The sequence below is a fragment of the Marmota marmota genome, unplaced genomic scaffold (genome assembly GCF_001458135.2).
Source record: "Marmota marmota marmota unplaced genomic scaffold, marMar, whole genome shotgun sequence".
Classification (NCBI taxonomy): Eukaryota; Metazoa; Chordata; class Mammalia; order Rodentia; family Sciuridae; genus Marmota; species Marmota marmota.
Window position 1 is genome coordinate 1899827 of NW_025999925.1, and position 25687 is coordinate 1925513.

At 36.1% G+C, this 25687-nt stretch overlaps 2 protein-coding genes across 5 annotated transcripts in view; one reads left to right on the plus strand and one right to left on the minus strand.

Annotated features, from left to right (window-relative positions):
* The window catches only part of Gfm2 (GTP dependent ribosome recycling factor mitochondrial 2), a 60758-nt gene extending 44192 nt beyond the window's left edge, over positions 1 to 16566 (plus strand). For 3 of the 4 annotated variants that reach the window (XM_015497789.2, XM_048800134.1, XM_015497791.2), the window contains one exon: positions 719 to 1336. In XM_015497789.2, coding sequence (XP_015353275.1) covers positions 719 to 847 — 129 coding nt within the window. In that variant the 3' untranslated portion in view covers positions 848 to 1336. Of the gene's footprint in view, positions 1 to 718; positions 1337 to 16214 lie in introns of those variants that run through there. The other variant, XM_015497790.2, reaches the window with a different exon arrangement.
* Positions 1117 to 25687, minus strand: part of Hexb (hexosaminidase subunit beta) — a 25354-nt gene continuing 783 nt past the window's right edge. The window contains 14 exon segments of the mRNA XM_015497792.2: positions 1117 to 1256; positions 1258 to 1297; positions 1599 to 1703; positions 1848 to 1938; positions 2807 to 2981; positions 5600 to 5672; positions 6871 to 6957; positions 7644 to 7824; positions 10107 to 10236; positions 12773 to 12874; positions 16417 to 16527; positions 16769 to 16815; positions 18607 to 18672; positions 22072 to 22217. Of these exon segments, the coding sequence (XP_015353278.1) occupies positions 1236 to 1256; positions 1258 to 1297; positions 1599 to 1703; positions 1848 to 1938; positions 2807 to 2981; positions 5600 to 5672; positions 6871 to 6957; positions 7644 to 7824; positions 10107 to 10236; positions 12773 to 12874; positions 16417 to 16527; positions 16769 to 16815; positions 18607 to 18672; positions 22072 to 22217 (1375 nt within the window). The 3' untranslated portion in view covers positions 1117 to 1235.

Here is a 25687-nt window from a genome sequence, read left to right on the forward strand (position 1 = left end):
CTTAAAAAAAAAAAAAAAAGAAAAGAAATGGATAGGACTTTAGAAAGAACCCCTGAATTACTACAGTCCTGGCTTCCCCCAGTTTAAATCTAATCACAGGACCACAAAGGTTGAGATGCGCTCTGGCACCTTTTTTACTTTCTATGCATGCATTTCCTTCTGCCATTGGTTTAAAGCCAACATCATTCACCTGGGTACCAGTAGAACAGTAGGAATGGCAGTCATCTCACCAAATACCAGAGACATAGTTTCTGCTGCCTACCTACATGTGAAGAAAATACTGTTCTCCACAGTATTTTTTAAAATATATATTTTTTTTATTTCTTAGATGGACACAATACCTTTATTTTAATCTGTTTATTTTTATGTGGTCCCAGGGATTGAACCCATTGCCTCACTCATGCTAGGCAAGCAGTCTACCACTGAGCCACAACCCCAGCCCCTCTCCACAGTATTTTTAAATCCAGTATTTTTCTGAAAAAAGTGCTACGGTTAAGCCTCATCAGCAACATGTCAACTTTCACTTGTGTCAAAAGATAATACAAGGTCTGGGTTTGTGGCTCAGCCTTGCACTGGCAAGGCCCAGGGTTCGTTTCCCAGTACCACATAAAAATAAATAAACAAAATAAAGGTGTTGTATCCAACTACAACTAAAAAATAAATATTTAAGAAAAAAAATTTTTAAAAAGATAATACAGTAACAAATTATTTTGATTAGGGTTATTCAACTGTGCTTCGAACGCTTACATCAGGCTCAGCTACTTTTGCCATAGAATTATCTACTTATCAAGCCATGAATCCTCAAGACCAACGTACACTGCTCACCCGGAGAAGTGGTTCATCCTAAATGTTTTAGGTCCTTGGAAGGAAATTCAGTAAGACCAGTTTTTATTTTATTTATTGGACAAATCACTGTTTTGGTACATTCAAAAAACTGGGACTGGAGTTGTCCATTCTAACTTAAAAGAGAATGTGCTTTGTTTATAGTAAATATATCTGAACCATGTTGTTTGTCTATGAAGTTATATGAAGATTTGTTGTAAGGTTTTTATTCCTTTGTTTAACTTCTCTCACAAGAAAGATGCCAATTTTCTGTACGTAATGTAAAATAAGAGATTCAATCATAAAAATAATTTATTTCAAAAACAGTCCCATAGATCTTAATTTACATGATTTCAAAATCAAGTTGATTGTAGTACAGATTGTTGTGGTCTTTTTCTATCATGTTTACATGGTTACAGCTTGTTCTCATGGTTAACAATATCCAGTAAACAGCGGTTCTGCTTCTATTCCACGTCTGTAGGCAGATAACATGAATAAAATATTTTTGTTAGAAGCTTTTTTCCCAGTTATTAATGCTGTAATTTAGCAATTTTCAATTATTTAATCTACTTTTTAAGATGGCAGATAAGTTACACTAACTTCAAATATATCTTCCTATAATGTATTCTCACCTAAAAATGTTCCTTTACATTAAGTCACCACTTCTTAGTTGACATTGCTGTTTATAGCAAAAACAAAACAACACAACCCCAGAAACTAGTTAACAACAAATAATGAACTTCAAGGTACCCTAGCTGGAAAAATATTTGTCTTACTTGACCATTCTGCAGCGGTGCCTTGTTAGTCTAGCATAAGCATCACCAAGGTCCCTGATATCTCCACGACTCCAGAGTCTTTCACCAACAGCACTTGCCCGAGGCCTGAAATTTAAACCATATGTCTCCCAAAGCAGTTTGAATTCATGTTTTCTTAAGTTACACATTGGAGCAAATTCTTAATTGTTTCCTACTTGCACAGGGAAGGAAAACTAAAGCATCTTAAATCTTTTCACTTAAATTCCTTACCATAATCTTGGAGTAAGGTTAGTTGCATCCACATATTCTCCCCAAAGACATGCTTCTCCACCAAGGATAAGTTTTTTCTGTTTTTCAGTACCTGCATTAAAATCATTGAATTGATATAAGTTGAGCAGTTGCAATTCAAAGTAAGTACAGAGGCAATACTCCTCTCCTGTAGGCAGCAGGACCTTTATAGTTATAAAGTGCTTATTAGCATACATAGACTAATGTGGTGGGCTAGTATTAAAGATACTTTTTCATTATGGTTTTATACAAATATTTGGACAGCAGAATCCATCTTTCCCCCATTTTCTACTAATAGTTTCCCAGAAAATACAAGTTGGACTATTTTTTTTTTCATGAGCTATGATCTACCTTCAATTTTTAACTCATGGTATTATAGGGAGAAAAAAACGCTGAATACCTAATAATGTTTTTATAGTAATTTTGATCCTTTGATTCTCATTAAATGCAGAGAGTCATATCATTTGTCAGATCTTTAAAATTTAATAGCAAAACCCTTTTTCAAAGGAAACTTTATACTAAAGACTAATGTACAAAGGAGAACTGTTCATGAGGGGGGTCTGAGAGCGTGAAGCTACTGCTCAGACATCCCTTTCCACTCCCTTCCCCTCGCAAGATACCTATTTCCAGGACCCTAGGACTACACATGAATTTCATGGAATAAATGTCTTAAAAGGTAATAGTCAAACATCTTCAAATATAGGAAGCAAATGACAAGACTGATCAGTGAAAATGGACATAAAATTTAAGGGTATACTTTTAAGTTTTTATTTAAATAAGTACATGGTTTCTTTTATAAAGTTTAAAATGATACTGAATCTTTTTTAAATGAATAAACAAAATCAAGCATCAAGCATAAAAGGAAGAAAATTAAGTTTTTGTGGGTGGGAGGTTAAGGAAGAAAACTAACAAACCAAGGTAATGATGCTTGTTTCACTTACCTGAGAAATTAAGAGGTTCCACTGTATAGTATTTTCTCCAATCTTGCCCATAACTAATCCAATCCAAGTACCAAGGAGCAGAAAGGATTACAGGGAAGCCAGCTGCTGTGATGAGCCTTAATTCCTCAAAATAATTTAAATCTTTCCACACTTCAATTACTGTACCTGGAATAAGCTATTAAAGTCACGATTGCAATATACATTATTAAGTCTAGTAAATACAATTGATGACAGTTTTAACACATTATGGCTAGGAATATAACTTTATAAGGTTCTCGAAAAACATTTTCTTTCCCCTTTTCCCTAAGATTAGTGCAGTGTACAGCTATTTACTCTTGTGCATTTCCATCACTATTCACATTTCATCAACTGCAAGACTGGATACTTAGTTTTTTAAAAAATAATTTTAGTTATAGATGGACACAATACCTTTATTTTGTTATTTAGTTTTTTTATGTAGTGCTGGGGATTGAACCCAGTGCCTCACACATGCTACGCAAGCGCTCTACCGATAAGCCACAACCCCAGCCCTGGATGCTTAATTTTTGCCTATAGAGGACACCTGTGAGTCAGTGAACTGAGGTATGCACTGTAGTCCATTTTATACCAACCACACTACTGTTTTACTTATTTGCAAATTCCTAGTTGCCCCAAGAAAAATAAAGAATTCTGACACTCAGAAAGTACTATTTTTTCAAAAGTTCACATCAACAATACTACCTCACAGATTGTTTCTTTTGCTGAAAAGAAACTTTTTAGTTTGATTCCATCCCATTTATTGATTCTTGGTTTTAATTCTTGTGCTATAGGAGTCTTATTAAGGAAGTTGGGGCCTAATCCCACATGATGAAGATCAGGGCCTACTTTTTCTTCTATTAGACACAGAGTCTCCGGTTTAATTCCTAGGTCCTTGATCCATTTTGAGTTAAGTTTTGTGCATGGTGAGAGATAGGGGTTTAATTTCATTTTGTTGCATATGGATTTCCAGTTTTCCCACCACCATTTGTTAAAGAGGCTATCTTTTCTCCAGAGCATGTTTTTGGCACCTTTGTCTAATATAAGATAATTATAATTTTGTGGATTAGTCTTTGTGTCCTCTATTCTGTACCATTGGTCTCCCTGCCTGCTTTGGTGTCAATAACATGCTGGTTTTTGTTACTATTGCTCTGTAATATAGTTTAAAGTCTGGTACAGCAATACCACCTGCTTCACTCTTCCTGCTTAGAATTGCTTTAGCTATTCTGGGTCTCTTATTTTTCCAGATGAATTCCATGATTGCTTTTTCTATTTCTATGAGGAATGCCATTGGGATTTTGATTGGAATTGCATTAAATCTGTAGAGTGCTTTTGGTAGTATGGTCATTTTAATAATATTAATTCTGCCTAAGAGCAAGGTAGAGCCTTCCATCTTCTAAGGGCTTCCTTGATTTCTTTCTTTAGGGTTCTGTGGTTTTCATTGTATAGATCTTTCCTCTTTTGTAAAGTTGATTCCCAAGTATCTTTGTTTGTTTGTTTGAGGATATTATGAATGGGGTAGTTTTCTTCATTTCCTTCTCAGAGGATTTGTCACTGATGCCTTTGATTTATGGGTGTTGATTTTATATCCTGCTACTTTGCTGAATAGTTCTAGAAGTTTTCTGGTGGATTTTTTTGGGTCTTCTAGGTTTAGAATCATATGGTCAGCAAATAGAGCTAATTTAAGTTCTTGTTTTCTTATATATATCCCTTTAATTTCTTTCGTCTAATTGCTCTGGCCAGTGTTTCAAGAACTATGTTGAATAGAAGTGGTAAAAGAAGGCATCCCTGTCTTGTTCCAGTTTTTAGAGTGAATGCCTTCAGTTTTTCTCCATTTAGAATGATGTTGGCCTGAGGCTTAGCGTAGATAGCCTTTACAATGTTGAGATATGTTCCTGTTATCCCTAGTTTTTCTAGTGTTTTGAACATAAAGGAGTGTTGTATTTTGTCAAATACTTTTTCTGCATCTGTCGAGATAATCATATGATTCCTATCTTTAAGTCTATTGATGTGATGAATTACATTTATTGATTTCCGTATGTTGAACCAACCTTGCATCCCTGGGATGAATATGTATACTCAGAAAAATGAGAAATTATATCCCATCTATGTATGATATATCAAAGTATGTAAGTACATTCTATTGTCGTGTATAACTAATTAAAACAAATTAAATCATCTCTGAAAAAGTAAAAAAAAAAAAAAGAGCACTTCAGATTATAAGTGAAGCACAACCTTTACGGCGGGGCAGGGGGGTAGCTTGACTATTCTAGGCAGGCCCATAATGTTATAGTTAGATAGGATGAATGAGTTCTGCTGCTCTGTTGCACAGCAGGATGACATTAGTTAACATTAGTTAACAATGTTCTGTATTTGCATGTCTCAAAATAAAGACACGATTTTAAATGTACTGAGTATAAAAATGATAAAATTTAAGGTGGATATGATAATTACCTTAATTTGATCATTACACAATGTATTCTTGAGTCAAAATATCACATTGTACCTCATAAATGTGTACCATTACTATATAAAAACAATAAAGACAATATATCCCCCCCCCCCACACACACACATAAAAACCCAATACAACTTACTATAAAGCTACCTTAATAGCCATAAAGAGTCATTTGTTTTTATCTGTTCGGCCCTTCTGAATAAAAAGGAACTTAATTCAGAATACTCCAACTTCTGATTAATGAGACAGGGGAAGAGATGAGAAAGAGGAAGCGTTATATCAAACATATCATCAGGATCAGATAGTTTCACAATTCTTACCTGTGCATTATTATCAAAAACTTCTTGCCAGACGATGGGTACTTTGTTTAGGGATGCAATAATATTCAGAAGCCTAGCATTATAAAAAATTTACAAAGTTATTTCAGATTACAAGTTTAATAATATGTTTGAAATGTGTACATTCTCTACCAAGGATTACTTGCAACATTGAAAGATATCTTTCAGTATAACACGGCTATACAAAATCAGCTAAAGTTGCACAATGACCCAAGGACTTCCTTCTTTCTAGCTTATGGCACAAGAATCTAACATAATAGAGGGAATTAATAGCCCTTTGCTATGTATGAGTTAAGTATGCCCCTAAAATACAAAGAAGTGGCCTCAAATTGAATTGGTAGCCAACTTTCAGGAAAGTACAAACAGTACTTTCTGGTAATTTCATGGTATCTTAGAATAAAGGACACCATCATCTAGCCTGTCATATCACCTAAATTATATTCCACTGTTGGCTGACAGTCCACAAATACTGCATTTAGGCAGTACTGCAGGATAAATGGGAATGCATCTTGTAGAAGGCTGGATAGGAAAAGGCTGGAATGTGGCCATGCCAAATAAATGATACAGAGCAAATTACTGCCTGCAACCTGTTCTTGTATGACTCATGAGCAAAGCATGAGTTTTACATTTGTAAAGTATTGTTTTAAAAGAGGATGTGCAACTAAATGTGGCCCATAAAGCCTAAAACGTTAACTCTGGCCGATTCAATTAGTAGTTCAGAGCAACACTGTCCGGTAGAAATGTTGCTGTGATGGAAATATTCTATATTTGCATTTTTTACTGTGGTGTCCACTAATCTGATCTAGCTGTGGAACTCTTGAAATGGGGCTAATATAACTAAAGAACTGAATTTTTTAACTTGAATTTTAGAAACAAACAGCTGCATGTAGCTACAGCTACCATATTGTATAGCATGGGTAAAAAGTAAAAGAGGTATTCTAGGAATTAATAAGAGGGAAATGAATTCCAGGACCTGCATAGTGGTGAAGATTTTGCAGGTAGCCAAGGGCTTTGAGCTGAGCTCTTAACAGATGATTTCATTCCTGTATTTCAACAGTTATTGCAAAATAATTAAGTCACCATGTTAGTGATTTAAAAAAAAAAAAGCAGTGTACGTTACTTCTTTCTTCAGTGGCTGTTCACAACATCTAGACTTTGGCAAAGTGTGGAGACAAAATGAAAAAATAACACAGTACTAAATAACTTAAATTTTTACAAAAGCATTGATAGCAATAGGCATTCAAATAACTTACTTTAGCATATAGAAAGATTGTAGTTTTGTATAATCTTCACCAAAGCCTTTTTTCTTCATGAAATTTTGGATTTGGGGATTTGATGCCCTTAAACAAAAATGGTGATTAAAATTTCACTAAAGTTTTAATATACCCAATTTATTTATTTATTCATTTATTAATCTTAAGTGCTGGGGATTGGCTCCCCAGCCTTTGGAATCCTCCTGCCTCACCCTCCCAAGGAGCTGGGATTATATAGCTACTGATCTATTATTTAAGTGCACATATCCTTAACATCAATGTGCAGGCTTAAAGTTGGTAGGGGAGAAAAGAAGCCTAAAATATTAATTATGAGTTATTTTAATTTTCCATTGCAATTCTTTTTCTAGAAGCTGACTTCCCATAAAAAAACGAAACAAAACAAAAAACACCCCAAGCGTTTTCCCTACTCACTGATTTCCTCTAGCTAGAGCTATTTGCAAAATCTAAGAATATTTGAAAAATCCCTCATTTAATCATTGCCCTCTTAAACTAAAGGTATTCTTATTCACTAGTCTCTTACTATTTAATCTCCATGATCTTTAGCAACTTGATTTCCTTCCTAAGCTTTTACTTTATAGTACTACCCAAATTTTCTTCAAAAATCCATGTCAGGAGTTGTGTTGCCCAGTACATACTCCAGAAAGCAGAGATACTGAATCCCAAATCTTCCCTTTTCATGTGGCGCCCTATACATCTACTTCAAATTCAACACTTAAAAAAAATAAATAAATAAGGATTTAGAATAGCCATACCAACATTCAAAATTCACTTCATCTCCTCCCAAATGAATGAACTGATCTGGAAACACTTTACTGACTTCTGTGAAAATTGAAGTCAAGAATGCATAAGTTGTATTTAGAGTGGGGTTAATAGGCCCAACACCTTGTATACGTTGCTCTGGGCTGTAACATGCAGTCAGGAGGTTTTTCTGACCTAGAAGAGAAGACAGATTCAGTTTTAGAAAAGAGTATTCAATCTCAAAGACCTGGTTTTATGCATCATCGTGATATAGATGTTTCTTCATTTATGATGGTGTTACATCCTGATAAACCCCATTGTAAGTTGAAAATACTGTTAAGTAAAAATTGCATTTAACCCAGCTAACCTACCAAATATCACAACTCAGCTTCATAGTACACTATGAGCATGGGTTGTTTATTCTTGTGGTTACTGAACTGGCCAAGAATTGGGCTCCTTAAGTGCCCTTTCTATTGAAGCAAATCAGTGATCTAGGAAAACTTCAAAATTCAGAGTATGGTTTCTAATGAAAGCACATCACTTGACATCATGGTAAAGCAAAAAATGTTAAGCAGAACTTTAAGTCAGGATCATCTGAACTTTATTTTGTTAAAGCTATAAGAATTTTTCAAAAGAATTTTTTTTTCTTTTTAAACTGGGGATTGAACTCAGGGACACTTGACCACTTAGGCCACATTTCTAGCCTTATTTTGAATTTTATTTAGAGACAGGATTTCACTGAGATGCTTAGCACCTCACTTTTGCTGAGGCTGGCTTTGAATTTGCAAGCCTCCTGTCTCAGCCTCCTGAGCTGCTGGGGTTACAGGCGTGCGCCACAGCACCTGGCTAGAGATTTTATACAGAAGAGATAAGCATGTTTACCAAAAGTTACTATGGAAATTTCTATCAAGTAAAACAAGGGAGAATTGTTTCTTGAACGCTCTTTGTCTCTGTTTCCCTTTCCACCTGGTGTCTGAGATTTTATTCACTGCAGATATCAATGATTCCCAAATCTTCAGCTTCTTACAACCCTTTTTCTCAGGCTCCAACCCATATTTCAGATTTCCTGCTTGATACTACTAGAAAGCCTAGCTGCACTTCAAATATGATCTAACAAAAGCCAAATTTTCCATTCCTGTAAGCTTGTAATAGAACCTCTTTGAAATTAAAAGCCCCAATTATTTTTTCTTTTTCCTTTAAATTTCATCATGCTGAGAATAGAGACTGAGAAATTTCTCCTGTCCTGACAAACAGAAGTCGTGGCATATCCTCTGGCTAGCAATTTACCTAGCTAACTATACTTGCTAGCTTATGTTTCTGTAAATTGTAACCTCTTCTATAGGACCAGGGAAAACAAATTAGCTGCTTTTCTCCAGTTTTGGAAAAATTCATTTTTCCTTTTTACAATTTTTGTTTATTTCTTATGCAGGAAGACTACTGACTCCAACCAGCAGGGATATGGTTTCTCTAGTTTGGATGACAAGCTCCCTCTCTAGCTTCTGATTGTCACTTCTAGTAAGGAGATAACCAACCTGTATAGTTCATTTTCCTGGAGTCAATCAGTTGCAAAGTTCTGTTAGTTATATTTGTGGAATATTTTTCCATTACATTTCATTTCCATTATCACCCTCCTGGTCTAGAACCTCAGTCTCTTCCCAAGCTGTCACTTTTTACAAAGTTTTTCCCCAAATATGGCTCCCATCATGTTACTTCTCTGCTCAGAAACTTTACACTGGTGTCCTGATAAAGCTCACATTCCTCAACCAGGGCCTTCTACACTTTCCCAAATATATTTCTCACTATTTCTTATGTTTGGCATAACAACAGTATTTATTGGGCAGTGGTAAATGCCAGGTACTGTAAGTTTTATATTCCACAAAAAAGTTTTATATTTGTTATTTAAACCTCCAAATAATTACATAGTACTTATTTTTAATAGCCCCATTTTACAGAAGGGGAAACAGAAGATGAAATGTTATATAAGTTGCCCAAGGTTTAGCTTCTAAATGCAGAAGCAGAATCCAAACTCAAAACAGTGTAGCAACAGAGCCCAAGTTCTTAATCACTGCCCTCTGTCGCCCTCTACTGTTTGCCACACTCTACTCGCATGAAATTCTTGTTGACATCTCACTCTTTGCATGCCTCTCCTCATGCTATTCCACCAGAAAAATGAATGTATTCTTTGATTTCTCAAAAGCATTTTAAGTGTTTCTTCATCCATGAAACTGTTTTTTCTATTTGCTGTAGTCATTTTTTATGTTTTCTTTTTCCTTCAGTTTTTTTTACTTTAGACAGTATCTAGACAAAGTGATTTGTTCACAGTAGATATGTAATAATTACTGAATCATATCTGTCAATAGCACTACCACTGTGCAAACCACAATTAAGAAAAAAATGACCAAACAGCAATCTGTAAATGAGAGATGTGAGACCTGAAATGTTCACTTTTCACAACTTACAAAACACAAATGCCTTACCTTTTCCCCAAGACTCTGTATGGCCGGGGCTATCAAATTCTGGTATGATTCGAATCCCTCGTAATCGGGCATATTCAATCACCATATGAACATCATTTGGTGTATAAACATGAGACGAAGAATAGCTTCCCTATAATATTCAAGTTAAAATGTTCAAAGTGGATTTAGACTCGGGAATTATTAACAATTCTGTTTGCATTTTGATATTAAGTAGTCCATGAAATGCTGGATGATTCATTTAAAAATAATATAGTGTTAGTTTCAGGAGTAGGAGATCTATAGAAAACAGCAAATTTTTGCTGAATCACACATATTCAAAGGACAACCACCATTTGGGGGCTTTTGTTAAATCATTTTACCAATATGTTCTTGGAACACTTTGGATTAATCCCATATTTACTGATTGCTCTGTCTCCACCAGTATTCTAACTTCATGGAACCATACAACAAAACAGAAACAAAAAGTTTGTCTCCAAGTTGAAACCTCTGAAAACACTACCCTTATCAATTTTAGAATTGAAATTTACCCACTATAACAAAGCCTAGCTTTTTGTCTGTCAAAGCTACTTTAATCCATCTTATCCCATTATCACAGGTGCAGAACACCTATAAATACAGTAATTGACATAATTATATAACATACTATAATTATACAATATTAATATCGAAACTATGATTTCCAGCCTATTTTAGTGCATCTATGTCAATTTCATTGAAATATTCACAGAATTGGAAACTTGGGACTTAATGGGCTAATTACTATGTACTTAGAAAAATTCTGCCCTAGAGTCTGAGTGACCCAATTGTTTTTAAAGAATACCTCAGTCCCATTTGTATCACTTGAAAAATTAGAACTCCATGTTGGTTATAACCAAAGATAAGGTCCATTAAAAGGCATTGCTTAGCACCTTTCTCAAAGCATAGGCCATAAATACTCAACTTGTGAAAAATAGTCTTGAACCTCCATCCCCTATACCAAATTTGTATCTAATCTAGAGTACATCTGATTGTCAGTTTACAGTTAAGTACAGGGGAGAAGTGGGGAAGCAGTCAGCAAAGCCCAGACTGTGGGAAGCTATGGGGCAAACATCTCAAGTTTCTTCAGCCACAATTTATAATGGAAAAAAAAAAGAGAGAGATAATTAGCAGGTGTATTAATTGGCTACAGTGTCCAGACCTCACCTATATTTCAATGCAAATAAATAAAACTTTTTTTTTTTAATTATAAAAAAGGAGCTGGGGTTGGTAGCACACACCTATGATCTCAGCAACACAGGAATCTAAGGCAGGAGGATCATTAAGTTTCAGGCCAGCCTCAGCAATTTAGTGAGCTCCTGGGTTCAGTCGCCAGTACCTGTCCCCTGCCCCCCTTCCCCAAAGAGGAAAAGATACTTGGGTAAATGTGAACACTGAGTATCTAGATTATTAATTTTTTAGCTGCAGTAGCATATTGTTATATTTTTTTCATAGTACTAGGGACTGAACCAGAGCAATGAGGGGTGCTCTACCACTGAGCAGCCCTTTTTATTTTATTTTATTTTATTTTACTTTTTATAACCTTTATTTTATTTTTACTGGTGCTGAGGATTGAACCCAATGCCTCATCCATGCCAGGCAAGCGCTCTACCGCGGAGCCATGACCCCAACCCCAGCCCCAGCCCTTTTTGAGACAGGGTCTTGTTAAGTGCTGAGGCTGGCCTCAAACTTGCAATCCTGCCTCAATCTTCCAAATTGCTGGGATTATAGACATGCACCACTGTGCCTGGCTATGATTATGTTTCTTAAAAATACCAGGTCTTTTTTCAAGTGAGAGATGATGTCCAGAAGTGGTGAGACAGTCTGCAGAATACAAGTGACAGATTGCCATGTACATGATTGAAGCCGGGTGATGAAAACAAGGGAATTCAATTACTCTATTTCCGTATATGCTTGAAATGGTCTGTCATAAAGGGTAAACCAAAACAAAAACACAAGTGCTGCTAGCGTTTCAGCCTAGACTACATCATAACATTGGAGAAAGTTTTGGCATTGTGGCCAGAGGACAGAATTTAGAGTACTGCCCCTGTTCCTTCCTAACTGCACTAAACTCATCTTCCTTGGCCTTTGTGTCTGCCTTATTACAAGGCAGAGAACGTCTCTGTGTTGGCTGCTTACTTTGTATTATAGGGGGATTAAACTAGGTGACACCAAATATCTCCCCAATCCCACTTCCTATAATAGTCCAGTCGAATACTTCCAACAGAAACTACCAGTTTTCTATGAAAAGGCATTCATCTCTAAAATTCTCTACTTCATATGGGTTTTCAGAGAGAAAAAGAAATAACCCATTGACACAGTTCCAAACAATTCTGTTTAAAACAAATACACTGTTGGACTACTTGACAAACCTTAACTATTGATATTCGTGAATTATTCATGTTTCCTACATAAAGTTTTTAGAATTTTATTTGTATTGCCCATAGAGATTACTCACATTTACAATAACATAACATTTTCAATAATAATAACAGGAACATAACATCCCCAGCCCCAAAAACATTTTAAACCATAAATATATTTTACACTTAAATGATAATTAATAAGAAAAAACATCTATGTTATAAACTTCTAAAGAAGCTATACCAGAGATTTTTATAAGACATGATACAGTAATATGAATGACTTACTTTATTGCTTAACTGAGGAAAAGTGGTGCTCTGATAAGGGAAAGACTGGTCATCCACTATGTGCCAGTGAAGAACATTAAACTTATTAAAAGCCATGGCATCCTGCAAGCAAAACATGTTACAAATTGTATACCACAGATTCAATATACAATATAATGCACAAGATAATTACATATCTACATCTAGGTTTGCTTCCAATAAGTCAGCCTCCTTTGAAGATTTCTTTTTCAGTAAAGAAAGAACATGGAAGAAACATAAAATCTTTATCATACATGGCTTACACAACATTTCAATATTCAAAAAGCCTACACAGACTATTTATTCTTGACAGCTGTAACACTGCTCTATGGGAAGAGAAAAGGCCTATAAAATTCCTAGTACTTAGGGATCTGATGGGAACAGAAAATAGTTCTTGGCTGCTATTGTGTTTGGGAATTGAGCAGAGGGAAATGGGGCATTCATATAAGTATGAAGGCCGATAATCCTATAATTAAATATATTGAAAATATATGATTTTAGATACAGATAAAAGGTGGTCATTGGAATTAATTGTATCAGTACAAACTTGTGGATTTTAATATAGATCAGGGATTAGCAAACTTTACATAAGGGTCAGATGGTAAATATTTCAGCTTTCAAGCCATGTAGTTTCTCTTGCCACTACTCCACTCTGTAGCTGTAGAGTTAAGACAGCATGTAATCAAACATGTGTAGTTGTATTTCTGTAGAACTTTATTTGCAAAGATAGAGGGTTGTGATACTATGATATATATTTTTTGGTTTGGTTCATGGTTTCTGGCTCATAAATCCCTCTCCAAGCAGGCTATAAGAAATCAAAATTTCTCTTCCCCATGGTGAGTATGGAAACTCTACTCTTCCTTGACCTTTGTGTCTTAGAGCCGGCCATAAAGAAATTTTGTGACATACTCTTGTTGATAGTAGGTTTTAAGACCTTCCTCATTCCAAAGGGGTCCTACCCCATATCCTGGAGGGAAATGCTGCACAGACCAGGCCAAGAAAAATGCTAATGCAGACAGGCCTTAGTGGGTTACCCACCCAATCTGTTAGCATTAGGTCATACCCTTTCTGTCTACTACATTTCAACAGAGTTGTCTCCAAAAAACCCAAAAGGACAGGGTTTGGAGAGCTTCCAGCCTGCTGAACACAAGGAGGTTCCTAGAGGTGGCACAGTGAGAGTGGATCTCTTTCCCTATGTCCTTTGCAGTATCCTTTATAGTAAAGTAAATGCGTTCCCCGATTTCTGTGAGTCATTAATTGAACCCAAGGAGGAGAAGGGATATCTGGTCAGTCAGAAGCACAGGTAAAACAACCTGGAGCTTAGGACCAGAGTCTGAAGAGGAGTCCAGAGAGTGAGCCCTCAACCTGTGCCATCTGACACCATCTCCAGGAGGATACTGTCTGAATTGGATGTGATCAGAGGACACCAGCTATTATCTGTTGCAGAACTGATTGCTTGCCATCCAGTGGGAAGAAATCCCCACATCTCTTAAGGTCACAGAAGTTTTCTGTGTTGATTGTTGTGTGGCAGAAAAAAAAAAAACACAAAAAACACCACCACTTTTGTTCTTCCTGACAAACAGTGGAGAGTTGGATTCAGCCCTTGGGTTGTGGTTTACCAACCTCTGATACAGACAAAGAAGTAGGCACAACACTTAAATCTGGGGTGTCTTGGTAAAAAGTACAAGTTTTTGGTACTTTTACAAATTTAAAATTACTTTAAAAAAAGAAAAGCAAAAGACAAAATTTCTACAGCTTTAGAAACTAAAGCCATCTGTACTGGTGCAAGAAGATAAACTAGTAAAGACAAAGTTAAAAAACTGACTTGTTACATTTATGGGAATTATTGAAAGCAATGGAGAAATTATAGATTGCTCAAAAATGATGTTGGGATTACTGGGTAACCATTTGGAAAATCTAAAATTAAAATATCTATCATTATAATATACTAAAGTAAGTTCTAACTGAATCAAGAATTTAATAGGAACTAAAACACTAAAAGAAAATTTCAAGTTATTTTTATATGTATACCCCTGTCATGGAGAAGGCCTTTCTTGTATACCTCCAAAGGCCAAAACAACTAAAGACTGAACGATATTACTTCATAAACGAATTAAAAACCTCTGTAGGCAGAAGATATAATAAACACAGTTTAAAAAACAAAGTTAGAAAAATTTTACAATAGTATATGAAAAGTATATAAAAGTATCAATGACACATCTACACATATAACATTGAAAAGGAAGGCATTAGCATTCTAGGAGACAGAATGAACAAGGAAGTCCAAATTAAAACCAGGAGATAAAACTTTATCCGCCAGCAGAGTATGGCACAGATGTGCCTGCTATTGGCCAAGCATATGGTATAGAGAGAATAAGGTCCTTTAAATAGGGAGAATAAGCATACCACATACTTGGCCAATAAGAAGATGAATCAAAAGACAAAATATGCATCTTTAAGCCTAGAAGTTCACTTCTAAGACTTAATCCTCAAAAATAATAATAATAATAATAATCTTGACAAGCATACAAATAAATACATATGTCATATATGTAAGAATGTTTATTCTGCAGTTCTGTTTATGATTATAATAAATTCAACCTTGATGTCTCAGCATCAGAGAGCTTAAATATACAAAATGGAATATTCAATTCTTGAAAAGGCTGCTAAAGTACAATCTCATTTCAGTTTCTTAAAAAGTCACATCATAGGGCTGGGGACATAGCTCAGTGATAGAACACTTGCTTAAAATGTGCAAGACCCTGGGTTTGATCCTCAGCACCAGAAAAGTCACACTGAATTAACATTTTTAAAGTCTAGAATAAGAGACATAAAAGTTAATGTTGATATCTTTGGTAAATGAAATTGTGGGATGACTACTTGTTCTGCCTATTTTATGCTTATGTATAGTTGGAAATTTTTACACTAAGAATTTATTTCTTTCATAAAAGTGACAATAATGTCTCTGGGAAAAGAATGCCAGGTATTAATATAAATGCAGAAATAATTTTTAGTAGCATGATATATTCATAAATCAAGTGAAGTTGCACAAAACATGAGAGGAAAATCCCTACCCCCACAAATTGGCAGGTATTGGTGGTGATGAACCAATAAAAAGTCTGTGTGAGAAAACTGTTTTCAGCCTTCTTCCTAACTCCCATTATGAGGTTCCATGTTCCTTTGGAATACTTCCCTAGGTATAAAGAAGCACCTAGTTCTCTTTCTATGCCACTTTTTAAAAAGTAGAGGTCACAATATCAAAGAACAGTAATTAGAAGTATGGTAGCCTGTATTTCAAACCAAAAATTTAGCATGATTTGACAAAGGAGGTACACATAGAGGGCCAGTGACAGCAGTCAAACTATTTTTTTTCTTAACCAACTTCGCTAAATACATGTTGTCTGTGATCCTCCAATGAAAACAGGAGGGTGATCCCTGAAGAGAGCCTTCACTTCACAGCTGAGGAAATACACTACCTAAGGAGGGAGAAGAAAGCCCAGTGTCTTAGAAGAAAACAAATCCTGCTCTCCAACCTGCACGGCAACGTAATTAACCAGCATAAAATCAAAACACCAAGGGGACATATCTCCCAATGGACAGTGGAGAAGAATAAAGTGATTACCTACCAGAGTTTTAAGAATAGTCTTAACGGACAAGTAGTGTCTGGATGTATCAATTAAAATACCTCGATAAGGAAATCTTGGAGAATCAACAATGTTGGATTCATTGATGGTGAACTATGAGAAAATAAAAAATAAAATTTTGATTTAGCTTTAGGATTTGGGTTCAATGAAGATTATATTCACCTATACAAGTACTGGATACAAGATTCATTTACAACAACAAAAAATGAAATTTACATTCACTAAGAACAATTTTGGGAAAAGAAATTTCAGGAAGTTACTGAAGCTAAAAGCTGAACAGGTTACATTTTTCTAACAGTAACAGTAATTTTTAGTAATATATAATAATACTTACAGCCCCAAAAGAATCTTCATAAACTAGCTGGCTAAAGGTCTCTAAACCTGAGAAAAGTAAAATTTATTGCATTAACTTATAAAAACAATAAGTTGAGACCAATGTTATACCATCCAAACAGACTCTTAAGCAGGTAAGGCAAATAAAATTAAATATAGTTATACCTATACCCTCTAAAAGGTAGTGTTGCATCTAGGCTCTAACATATTCTCTAAAATCAAGGCTTCCTTATGGTGTTTTATTTATGGCTGCAAAGCTTTCTTCCTGAACATCTTTTACTCAAGTGGATTGTTTCTAGTTCAGGCTAATTCTCTGGCTAGACTTGACTTTATCCAGATTCATTCTAGCTGACCACTACACAGCCAGGGAAAATTTTAAACTTAGTTCAGTCATTTTTGCTATTCCTTCTCAACTGATCCTCCTTAAGTACAAGTTTGGGAAGGATAACTACAAAATTTCCCCTTAAACGACATTCTACTCAATTTCAGTTTAGAGTATATTTCTTTGAAAGTCTGATAGTAAAGAGAAAATAAAGACTCTTTAGGATCTAGTTGTTACATATTCTCTAAAGCTTTTCACATTGTTAAGGATCATGACAAATAACAATAAGGATCTGTTCTCCTGAACAGACCCCAGATAAAGATCCAACTAATAAAAGCTTAAAACCACATACTATTATATATAAAAACTCCAATCGATTATGATTACAGTAATATTTGTAGTAATATCTATAAATATTTTCATTTTTTATTTTGAAATAGGATTATAATATTTGGCTATGGCTATAAAAACACATTAACAATGATTATTTTAGATAACCCGAATCAAATCCAAAGCTTTTTTTATTTTTAATTACTGCAACTTTGGTTGGTTAGCTCATATGAAAAATTTCCTTTTAAAAAAACCTGTTATTAACTGGGTGTGGAGGCACATGCCTATAATCAAAGCTACTGTGAGGCTGAGACAGGAAGATCTCAAGTTTGGGGCCACACTGGGAAACTGAGTGACTGTCTAAAAAGAGAGAAGAAAAGGGGAAGGAAATGTAGCTCAGTGGTGGTGCATCCTGGGTTCAATGCCCAGAGCTGCTTAAAAAAACAAACAAAAAACTTGGTATTTAGAAGACAGTACAGTATCTTTCTTATCTACCTAGAAGAGGAGGTAAAAGAAACTTTGAACAGTAGAAGTAAATGTCCCTAAGCCAAATTTTCAGGTTTGGATCATGAAATTCATAGGAAAAGCTTTCAAGGTTTCTCCTCGCCAACTGCTTGTACCCAACTCTAGAGCACATTTTTCTTTTTACATTGTTCCTATAAACTTGGTTATATTTATCCACAGGAATTTAAAACTGGGGAAGAGTTTGCTTGCTACTGAAGACAGCAAGAAATGATAACTGACACAAAATCCTTTAATCAGAACAGATTGGAGTCATTTATAGCCTTATACACATTACAGTCTCAGGAACATCAATGAACAGCAGCTCCACCGCAGTATAATAACACTCACTTTTTAATTTTTTTTGTGTGTGTGTATATGTGTGTGTGTGTGTGTGTGTGTGTACAGACAGTACTAGGGATTAAATCCAGGGCCTTGTGCATGCCAGACAAGTATTCTACCATGAGCTACATCCCTGGCCCAACCCTCATACATTTTTTAAAAGGCCAAATGAGGTTTCTTTGTGCTTTAAGTAGTGAATCTTTCACAGAATTCATTTTGGAACTATTCAATAAAGCATTCTGTAACAGGTCCAAGGCAGCAGTTTTGCTGTGTTTGATTTCACAAAGCATCAACTGAATATGTTTCTTTACTAGAAATTAACAATGAAACGGTGTAGAACTTACCTCTCAATACTCCCCAAACTCTGTTGGCCTTGAGGACAGCCACTGGTTCTTGCACAAGTAAAGAATCTGTGGTGGTGGGGGGTAACTTCTGTTAATCCCTCAATAGTACACAATATATTTGTTAAACATATCATTGATATTTCTGCACCATTCTTTTCTCTGAGCACCAACTTGCTTCTCTAACTGCCTTCCATACATCTCTACTTGGGTGTCCTAAACTTAAGTTCTTAAGCTCTACCTGCCTAAAAGTGAGCTCTTCACTTCACTGTATTTGGCTTGTGCATTTCCATTTCCCTTGGTCCCAGCATCAGCATGCACTCTGTTGAGTTGCTCCAGTCAGGGACTTGGGTGACATCACCATGATACCTCATTTTTCCTTTCAGGAGAGTTATGCTCTCCAATTGTGCCTCCACAGTGTAGGGTCCTAGTTAAGCTAAGGTTTTGGGGTCAAAAATAAAAACATTCCTCAATGCCCACAATTCCTTGATCACTCGAAATTTCTACTCCCCTTAAGGCCAGAAAGTTATCTCCAGTCTTTTCCTGTCAGGTTTTTTCCCATTTGTCCTTAACCCAGCTTCCCTCAATAGTATCTGAAATCTGCCTTAAGACTCTTGTTAATTCCCTTTAGCTTAATTCAGCTTTGTCCCCTTCTATAATGGGGCTCTCTTTGGCTGCCTCTGGGCAAAGAGGAGATCATCTCTCAATTTTTGAAATCCCACTCTGCTAAGGTTGACCTAATATTCGTTTCATCTTCCAGAGAGGTCTGGGGAGCCAGTTCAGGGTAAAGCAAAGGAGAGTACACAGCTTAAAAGCTAAAGGGCATAACAAATGTAGACTTTGCCTTAGGGAAGACACTCAGGGCTGGAGGTTAATGATTTGATACTGCATCCTCTGGTCTGGATCATTACCCTCTATCACCCAGACTACTGTCACAAGACAATTGGCTGCAATAGGGAAAAGAACTGTATCAGTCAGGTGACTCTCAACTGAGAGTCTTCTGTCAGCAACCTTTTCCATTAGAGTTGCAAATCACAGGCGGTATTGCTACTGTATTGCTACTCTGAGTACTGCCATACCCTTTCCTCTCTAGATAGCAAATTCTTAATCAGCTACTTTCCCCCACTGACATTGTAACTTCACAGTCTCCTAGAAGTAGTAGACACGTTGGAGTACTTGATGACAATCATTTTCCAAAAGCTGAAGTCTAGATGATATGAAAAAAGGATTCTAATTCAACTCACTGGAAAAATAACACTTATGGTAATTAGAAGGTTTGGTTTTCTTAACACATGGATATACAGCTATAGAATTTCAATTTTTATTCAAAAACCAATTATTAACAATTATCATCTCCCTGATGAGTAGAAGCAATATCTTGACTCTTCAGTTACCTCCTTCTGTACCTGTCTGCATATAAGTATTTTTGTTTTTGGAAGGTTCATATACAAATAATATCCAAAATATTCTCTAAAAATAAATATTACAGATAAGGCTGAAATCCCCTTTGAGATGTCTGTCTAGCTCTTTCTACCTTCCTCAGAGGAAACACTAGTTCTTTTCTTGGGCATGTACATACATGTAAACAAGAAAATGTATTGTTTTATGTGCAAGTTCCTGTGTGTGTTGACATATAAATAGTATCCTCAGGTATATATTATACAACTTCCTTGTTAACTCAGAAGTTTATCTTGGCAGCTCTGCCTGTTATGTTCTTTATAATACTTTTTCTTTATTCTTAACTGTTGAACCTTAAGTGTGGAATGACTTGATAGCCATTCCTCTATTGATAGATATTTAATTGTTTTTGCCTGTAAACTTTTTTTTTATTAGAACTTGATGGTTAGACCTTTAATTTTGTTTATAAATCCTGATTATTACGGATAATCTGCATTGAACATCCTTGATGTATGTAACTATGTCTCTATAGCAAAAACTAGTTCTTAGGGTATGCCTGTTTTTATTTTTAATAGATAGTACTTGTTTGGTTTTATTTATTTATTTATTTATTTATTTATTTTACTTTTTTGCAATGGAGATGGAACCCAAGGCCTTGTGTATGTTAGATGACTACTCTTCACAGTGAGCATCATCCCCAGTACCTAATGCTTTGACACTTGTCATTTCTTTTAATGTTTCCTTACATTCTGGACATTTACTATCTTGTTATTTCAATTCATATGTGTTACTTTTAACATTATCATCAACTGATATAAAGACTTAAAATTAGTTTATTCTTCAGTCTGGAAAAATTCACAGTCATCTATCTGAAGAAGCTTCCCTTTCAGATTAAAGAGTCTGCAGAGCTGACTGGAAGATAAACTATAAGATTCCATTCCATTTCCACAGTCCATTTTCTAGAACTGACAGGCTGTCATTTGTATTGTTGATGTTAATAAGACAGAAAAGTTTCCTTGGCAACACACTGGCCACTTCTGTCTCAATTCAGACTGTGAAAACTACTTCATGTACCCTCTGAGGGCTGAGTACCCACTGAAATCACATGGCTGATGTTGGTAAATTATCCTATTACTCTCTGGAGAATAGTTGTAGAACTAAAAAGAAATGAAGCTGTTTTTTCAAAGGGATGCATTAAGAAATTTCATCTCTACCAGGAAGATGAAGATCTGCACTTAACTGTCTGTGGAAAGAATTCTGAGAACAAAGAATATCACTCTTTTCTAAAATATTTGCTAATCTTTTTCAAATAAAATTTTTTTTCTAAAATATTTCTATCTTTACATCCAATTCCCCACTGTGGTCTCTCTTGCACTAATCTTATATTACATATATTCTCACATTGCCCTCACTGATTACTTAGTGCAATTCTACACTATTTCTAGGTAGCACATCCCTTAGAAAAAGCATGTCTCATTGTTTATACCTTCCAAACAATTTAGGAAGAGTCCTAAGGAGTAATATTCTAGTAACAACAAAAAACTCATAGGGCAAATGTTGATTATATTGTCATATGAAACAGCTCTAATCACCCCAGCCCCCAATTCTGCTTTATATATGTAAAATCAGATTATAAACAGAGATCATGCCTATAAGCACAGATTGTCTTCAAAGACCAAAATTATTATGAAATTATGTCCAAAAATAAGAGTTATCAGCAAGAAAACTCATCAATACAATGATAGAAAGAACATTATTGAGCCATTAAAAATGAGGTCACAAAAGAATATTTAATGACATCCTAAATGTTTATAATATATTATTTTACAAAAGAATACAATAGCAAATATCCTAAAAGCAGAATCCACATGTACAGAATTACTCCCGTTTTCAAGGCAATGTTTATGTGCTTATATTTACATCTAGGTACATTTAAGTTTTGTACTGCCAAACAAAATACACACACACACACACACACACACACACACCCCTGGTTAATTCTGAGTGCTGCATTTATTGTATATATAGATTTTCTACTGTTTTTATATTACTGTTATAATAGGTACTTACAGGACTCATCTGAAGTCACACTGGGGAAAGCATTACACTCTGACTCAAGGACAACTGAGACAAGAAGTTGATTTAATTGTGCTCCAGTTTTAAAGTTAGTAGGTCGACGCTGCTGCTTGTAGGGACCAAAAATATAGTCATGGTATCTGTGGAAGGTAAAAATTTAAATAAAATATAAAAGCGTTTTAGCCAAATTTTAAGTGCCTATGTGCTCGTGGACACTGTTGTCAATTCTCCAATTTATGCCACCCACTCAGTCCAGCCAGACATTTTTACCCCAAACTGCATATATTTGCCTGGGCCACTTTAAAAAAATCCTGATGCCTAGACCTTCAGAATCAGAATTTCTGAGAATGAAATTGTTACTATTTAGATATGAGGTGTCCCCTAAAAACTCCTTTGTTAAAACAGGAGGTGAAACGATTAGATTATGAGACCTATAACCAAAGCAATCCATCCTTGTTTGAATGGACTAACTTGGTGGTAACCTAGGCAAGGTGGGGCATGGCTGGAGGCAGTGGGTCACTGGGGATGTGACCTTGAAGGGGTCATCTTCCCTCCACCCTCAACCCCTGCTTCCTGGCTGCCAAGAGGTAAGCTTGGTTCCTCCACCAGGCCTTTCAGCCATGATGTTCTACCTCATCTTGGGCCCAGAGCAATGGAGTCATCTGACCATGGACTGAACTTCTGAAACTGTGAACCCCAAAAAACTTTTCTTCCTCTAAGTTGACTTGTCAGGTATTTTGGTCACAACAAGGGGACCCTTGACTAACTGACTAATTTTTTCTCAGGGTCTCATTAGTTGGTTAGGGCCTTGCTAAGTTGTTGAGGCTAGTCTTGAACTTGTGATCCTCCTGCCTCAGCCTCCCGTGTTGCTGGGATTATAGGCATTAGCTACCATACCCTGCTAAAAACCATTTTTTTTTCCTTCCATACCAGGGATTGAACTCAGGGACACTTAACCACTGAGCTACATCCTCAGCCCTTTTTTTGTATTTTATTTAGGGACAGGGTCTCACTGAGTTGTTTAGGGCCTCATTAAATTGCTGAAGCTGGCTTTAAACTGATCCTCCTGCCTCAGCCCCACAAGCTGCTGGGATTACAGGTGTGTGCCACTGCGCCTGGATAGAAACCAATTCTTAATAGTTATGGGGCACATATGTGTGTTCCTTTCCAGAAAAAAAAAACAAGAAAACTCTTGTGATGCCTGAATCAGTTGCACTTATGCTAGATATGGCAGAGAAGAAATGGAAAGAATATGGCTCTGTGGTGATTCGGTTGAGCCACTTAGTCAGCTAGCCATAAATTCTTTGCTACCCGTGGACTTCCTATTGTGTAAGTTAAGTTTTCTTGTTGCTTAAGCTAGACTGAGTCTGGGTTCCTGTTACCTTTCAACAAGAGTAATGTAGCTGAATAAGGTAGGTGATAGGTAACTCCAAAATGTTCGCACCCACCAGCCCACAGAATTCTCACCAGAGCCTTTAAAATGTGCCTTATGTTAGCACATATCCGAAAAAAGAGAATATTAAATAAAAATTTTAAGGTGCTGAAGAATAAAGATCAGATAGGCTTTAGAGCAATGGTTTAAATATTTTATAAATTTTGATAAATCAGAGGTTGTATATGCTAAGCATATGTAAGAACATCTTGTAGCTAGGCTCAGTGGTGCATGCCTATAATCCCAGTGATTAGGAGGCTGGCAAGTTCAAGGCCAACCTCAGCAACTTAGTGAGGTCCTCAGCAACTTAGGGAGATCCTATCTTAAGATTAAAAAAAAAAAAAATTGTTTTTTAAAGGGCTTGGGGATGTAACTTAGTGGTAAAGCACCCCTGGGTTAAATGCCCAGAATCCCACCTGCCCCCCCATCTTGTGCTTTTCCAGAAATGGAAGGATATAGGCATAAGCCACCATACCCTGCTAAAAACCATTTCTGAACCAGTGAGAAAATAGAATGGCTGAACTTTCTCACTGGAAAACCTTGACATACTTAAAAAAAATTAAAACCATAAAACATATAGTTAAAAATAAGATGATAAATTGTATATGTATTTTGCCACAATTAAAAATTAAAAAAAATTAAAAAGAACTTAAAGAAGTTGAGAATAAAGTTAGGGATAAATCACTTGCCTAGCATGTGCAAGGCCCTGGGTTCGATCCCCAACACCACAGAAAGCGAGGAAGGTTAAAGCTGCTGGCCATCTGAGAACTAAATTAGGTGCTAATTAAGCTTTCAGGAACTCAAGGAGCAAAGATACTTATTCATTTTAAAAATAAGCATGTGGGAAATCCTATTGTAGGTGACATTGCAGGCTTGCACCTAACAGCCAAACTCCCTGCCTGTGAACAGCATCCTATTTCAAAGCAAAGTGTGTGATATAGCTCAAGCTCTTCAGAGATAGGAGCCATGCAATTCTGAAAACTCTAGAATCTGGGCTGTGTGTGTGTTCCTGACCACCTGGAGCTTTCTGAACACCCCAAATCTCCAAATCTTTCCAACCCTATTACGCTTTTACTCTGAGACAAAACCTGCTGCTCCTGAGCTCCTAGAATGCTTGTCTGCATGTTTTCAAGTCTTAGCCATGCTTTATAACTTGCTTCCTGACAATGGCAGGTATAATTATTAGCTGCTTCCTATACAGGTCATGAATTAGTCACGCAAACTTCACGTAATAACATTTATACCTGTCTTACAATACCAAGCCTTGTTTTCAAACCATCTCACAGCCGATTCAAGTCCTGGTTATTTATCCACCATTAACTTACATCGCTCATGCTTTCTTGCCATACTCCTATCACCATGCAAAATGAAAATCCAATTTTACAACCTGAACCACAAAGCATGGTAAGGGTATATTTTAGAGATTTCCAATCCTGGTCATGATCTTCTTTTAGATGACCTTCTAGTAAATTTTCATACAATCCTGAATATCCCCCAAGACAAGCAACCACTTTGGTTTTATATCTTCCCAGTGGCCACAGCATTCCAAACTCTTAGCAGATTCAATACCAAAGACTCATTAGAGCACATCTTCTTCAACAGGGTGCCAACATCCATTTAGTTGTATAAAGCAAAAAGAAAATATGAACTTCCTTGTGGCAGAGAATGTGCCATTTCTTCCATTAACATCTTGGGCCTTTCTGAGCTCCCTTAAGCTGGTTTTATGTCTTCCCAGCAGCTGTTTGGTGTCCTGCTGGTGAAATTAACTATACTTTTATCTATTAGGCATAGAGACAGAATCTGGGAGTGGAAGAAGGCAGAATCCTTCAGGACAGTTCCACCTACATACTACCTTCACCCTCACGATGAAGGGTCAGCAGTTGGCACATTCAAACATATCCCCAAATGCAACCTGTATTTGCAAATTGTGTGGTTAGCAAGCTAGCTCTATGTGCTGCCCTCCCTGGATTGGAGAAAATGAGAGGTTAAATAAATCAAAGATTTGAGGGGATCTGTAAAAGAGGAAGCAGAACAAACACATGACTGGTGTTACCAAACAAAAAGTAAAGTAGATATTGCCGATGCACTGGCCACAAGAACTAGATTAGAACGTCTAACATTGTATATGGAAACAGAGTTGAGGAGTTTTCTGCAAGCAGCGGGAGAGACACCCCCCCC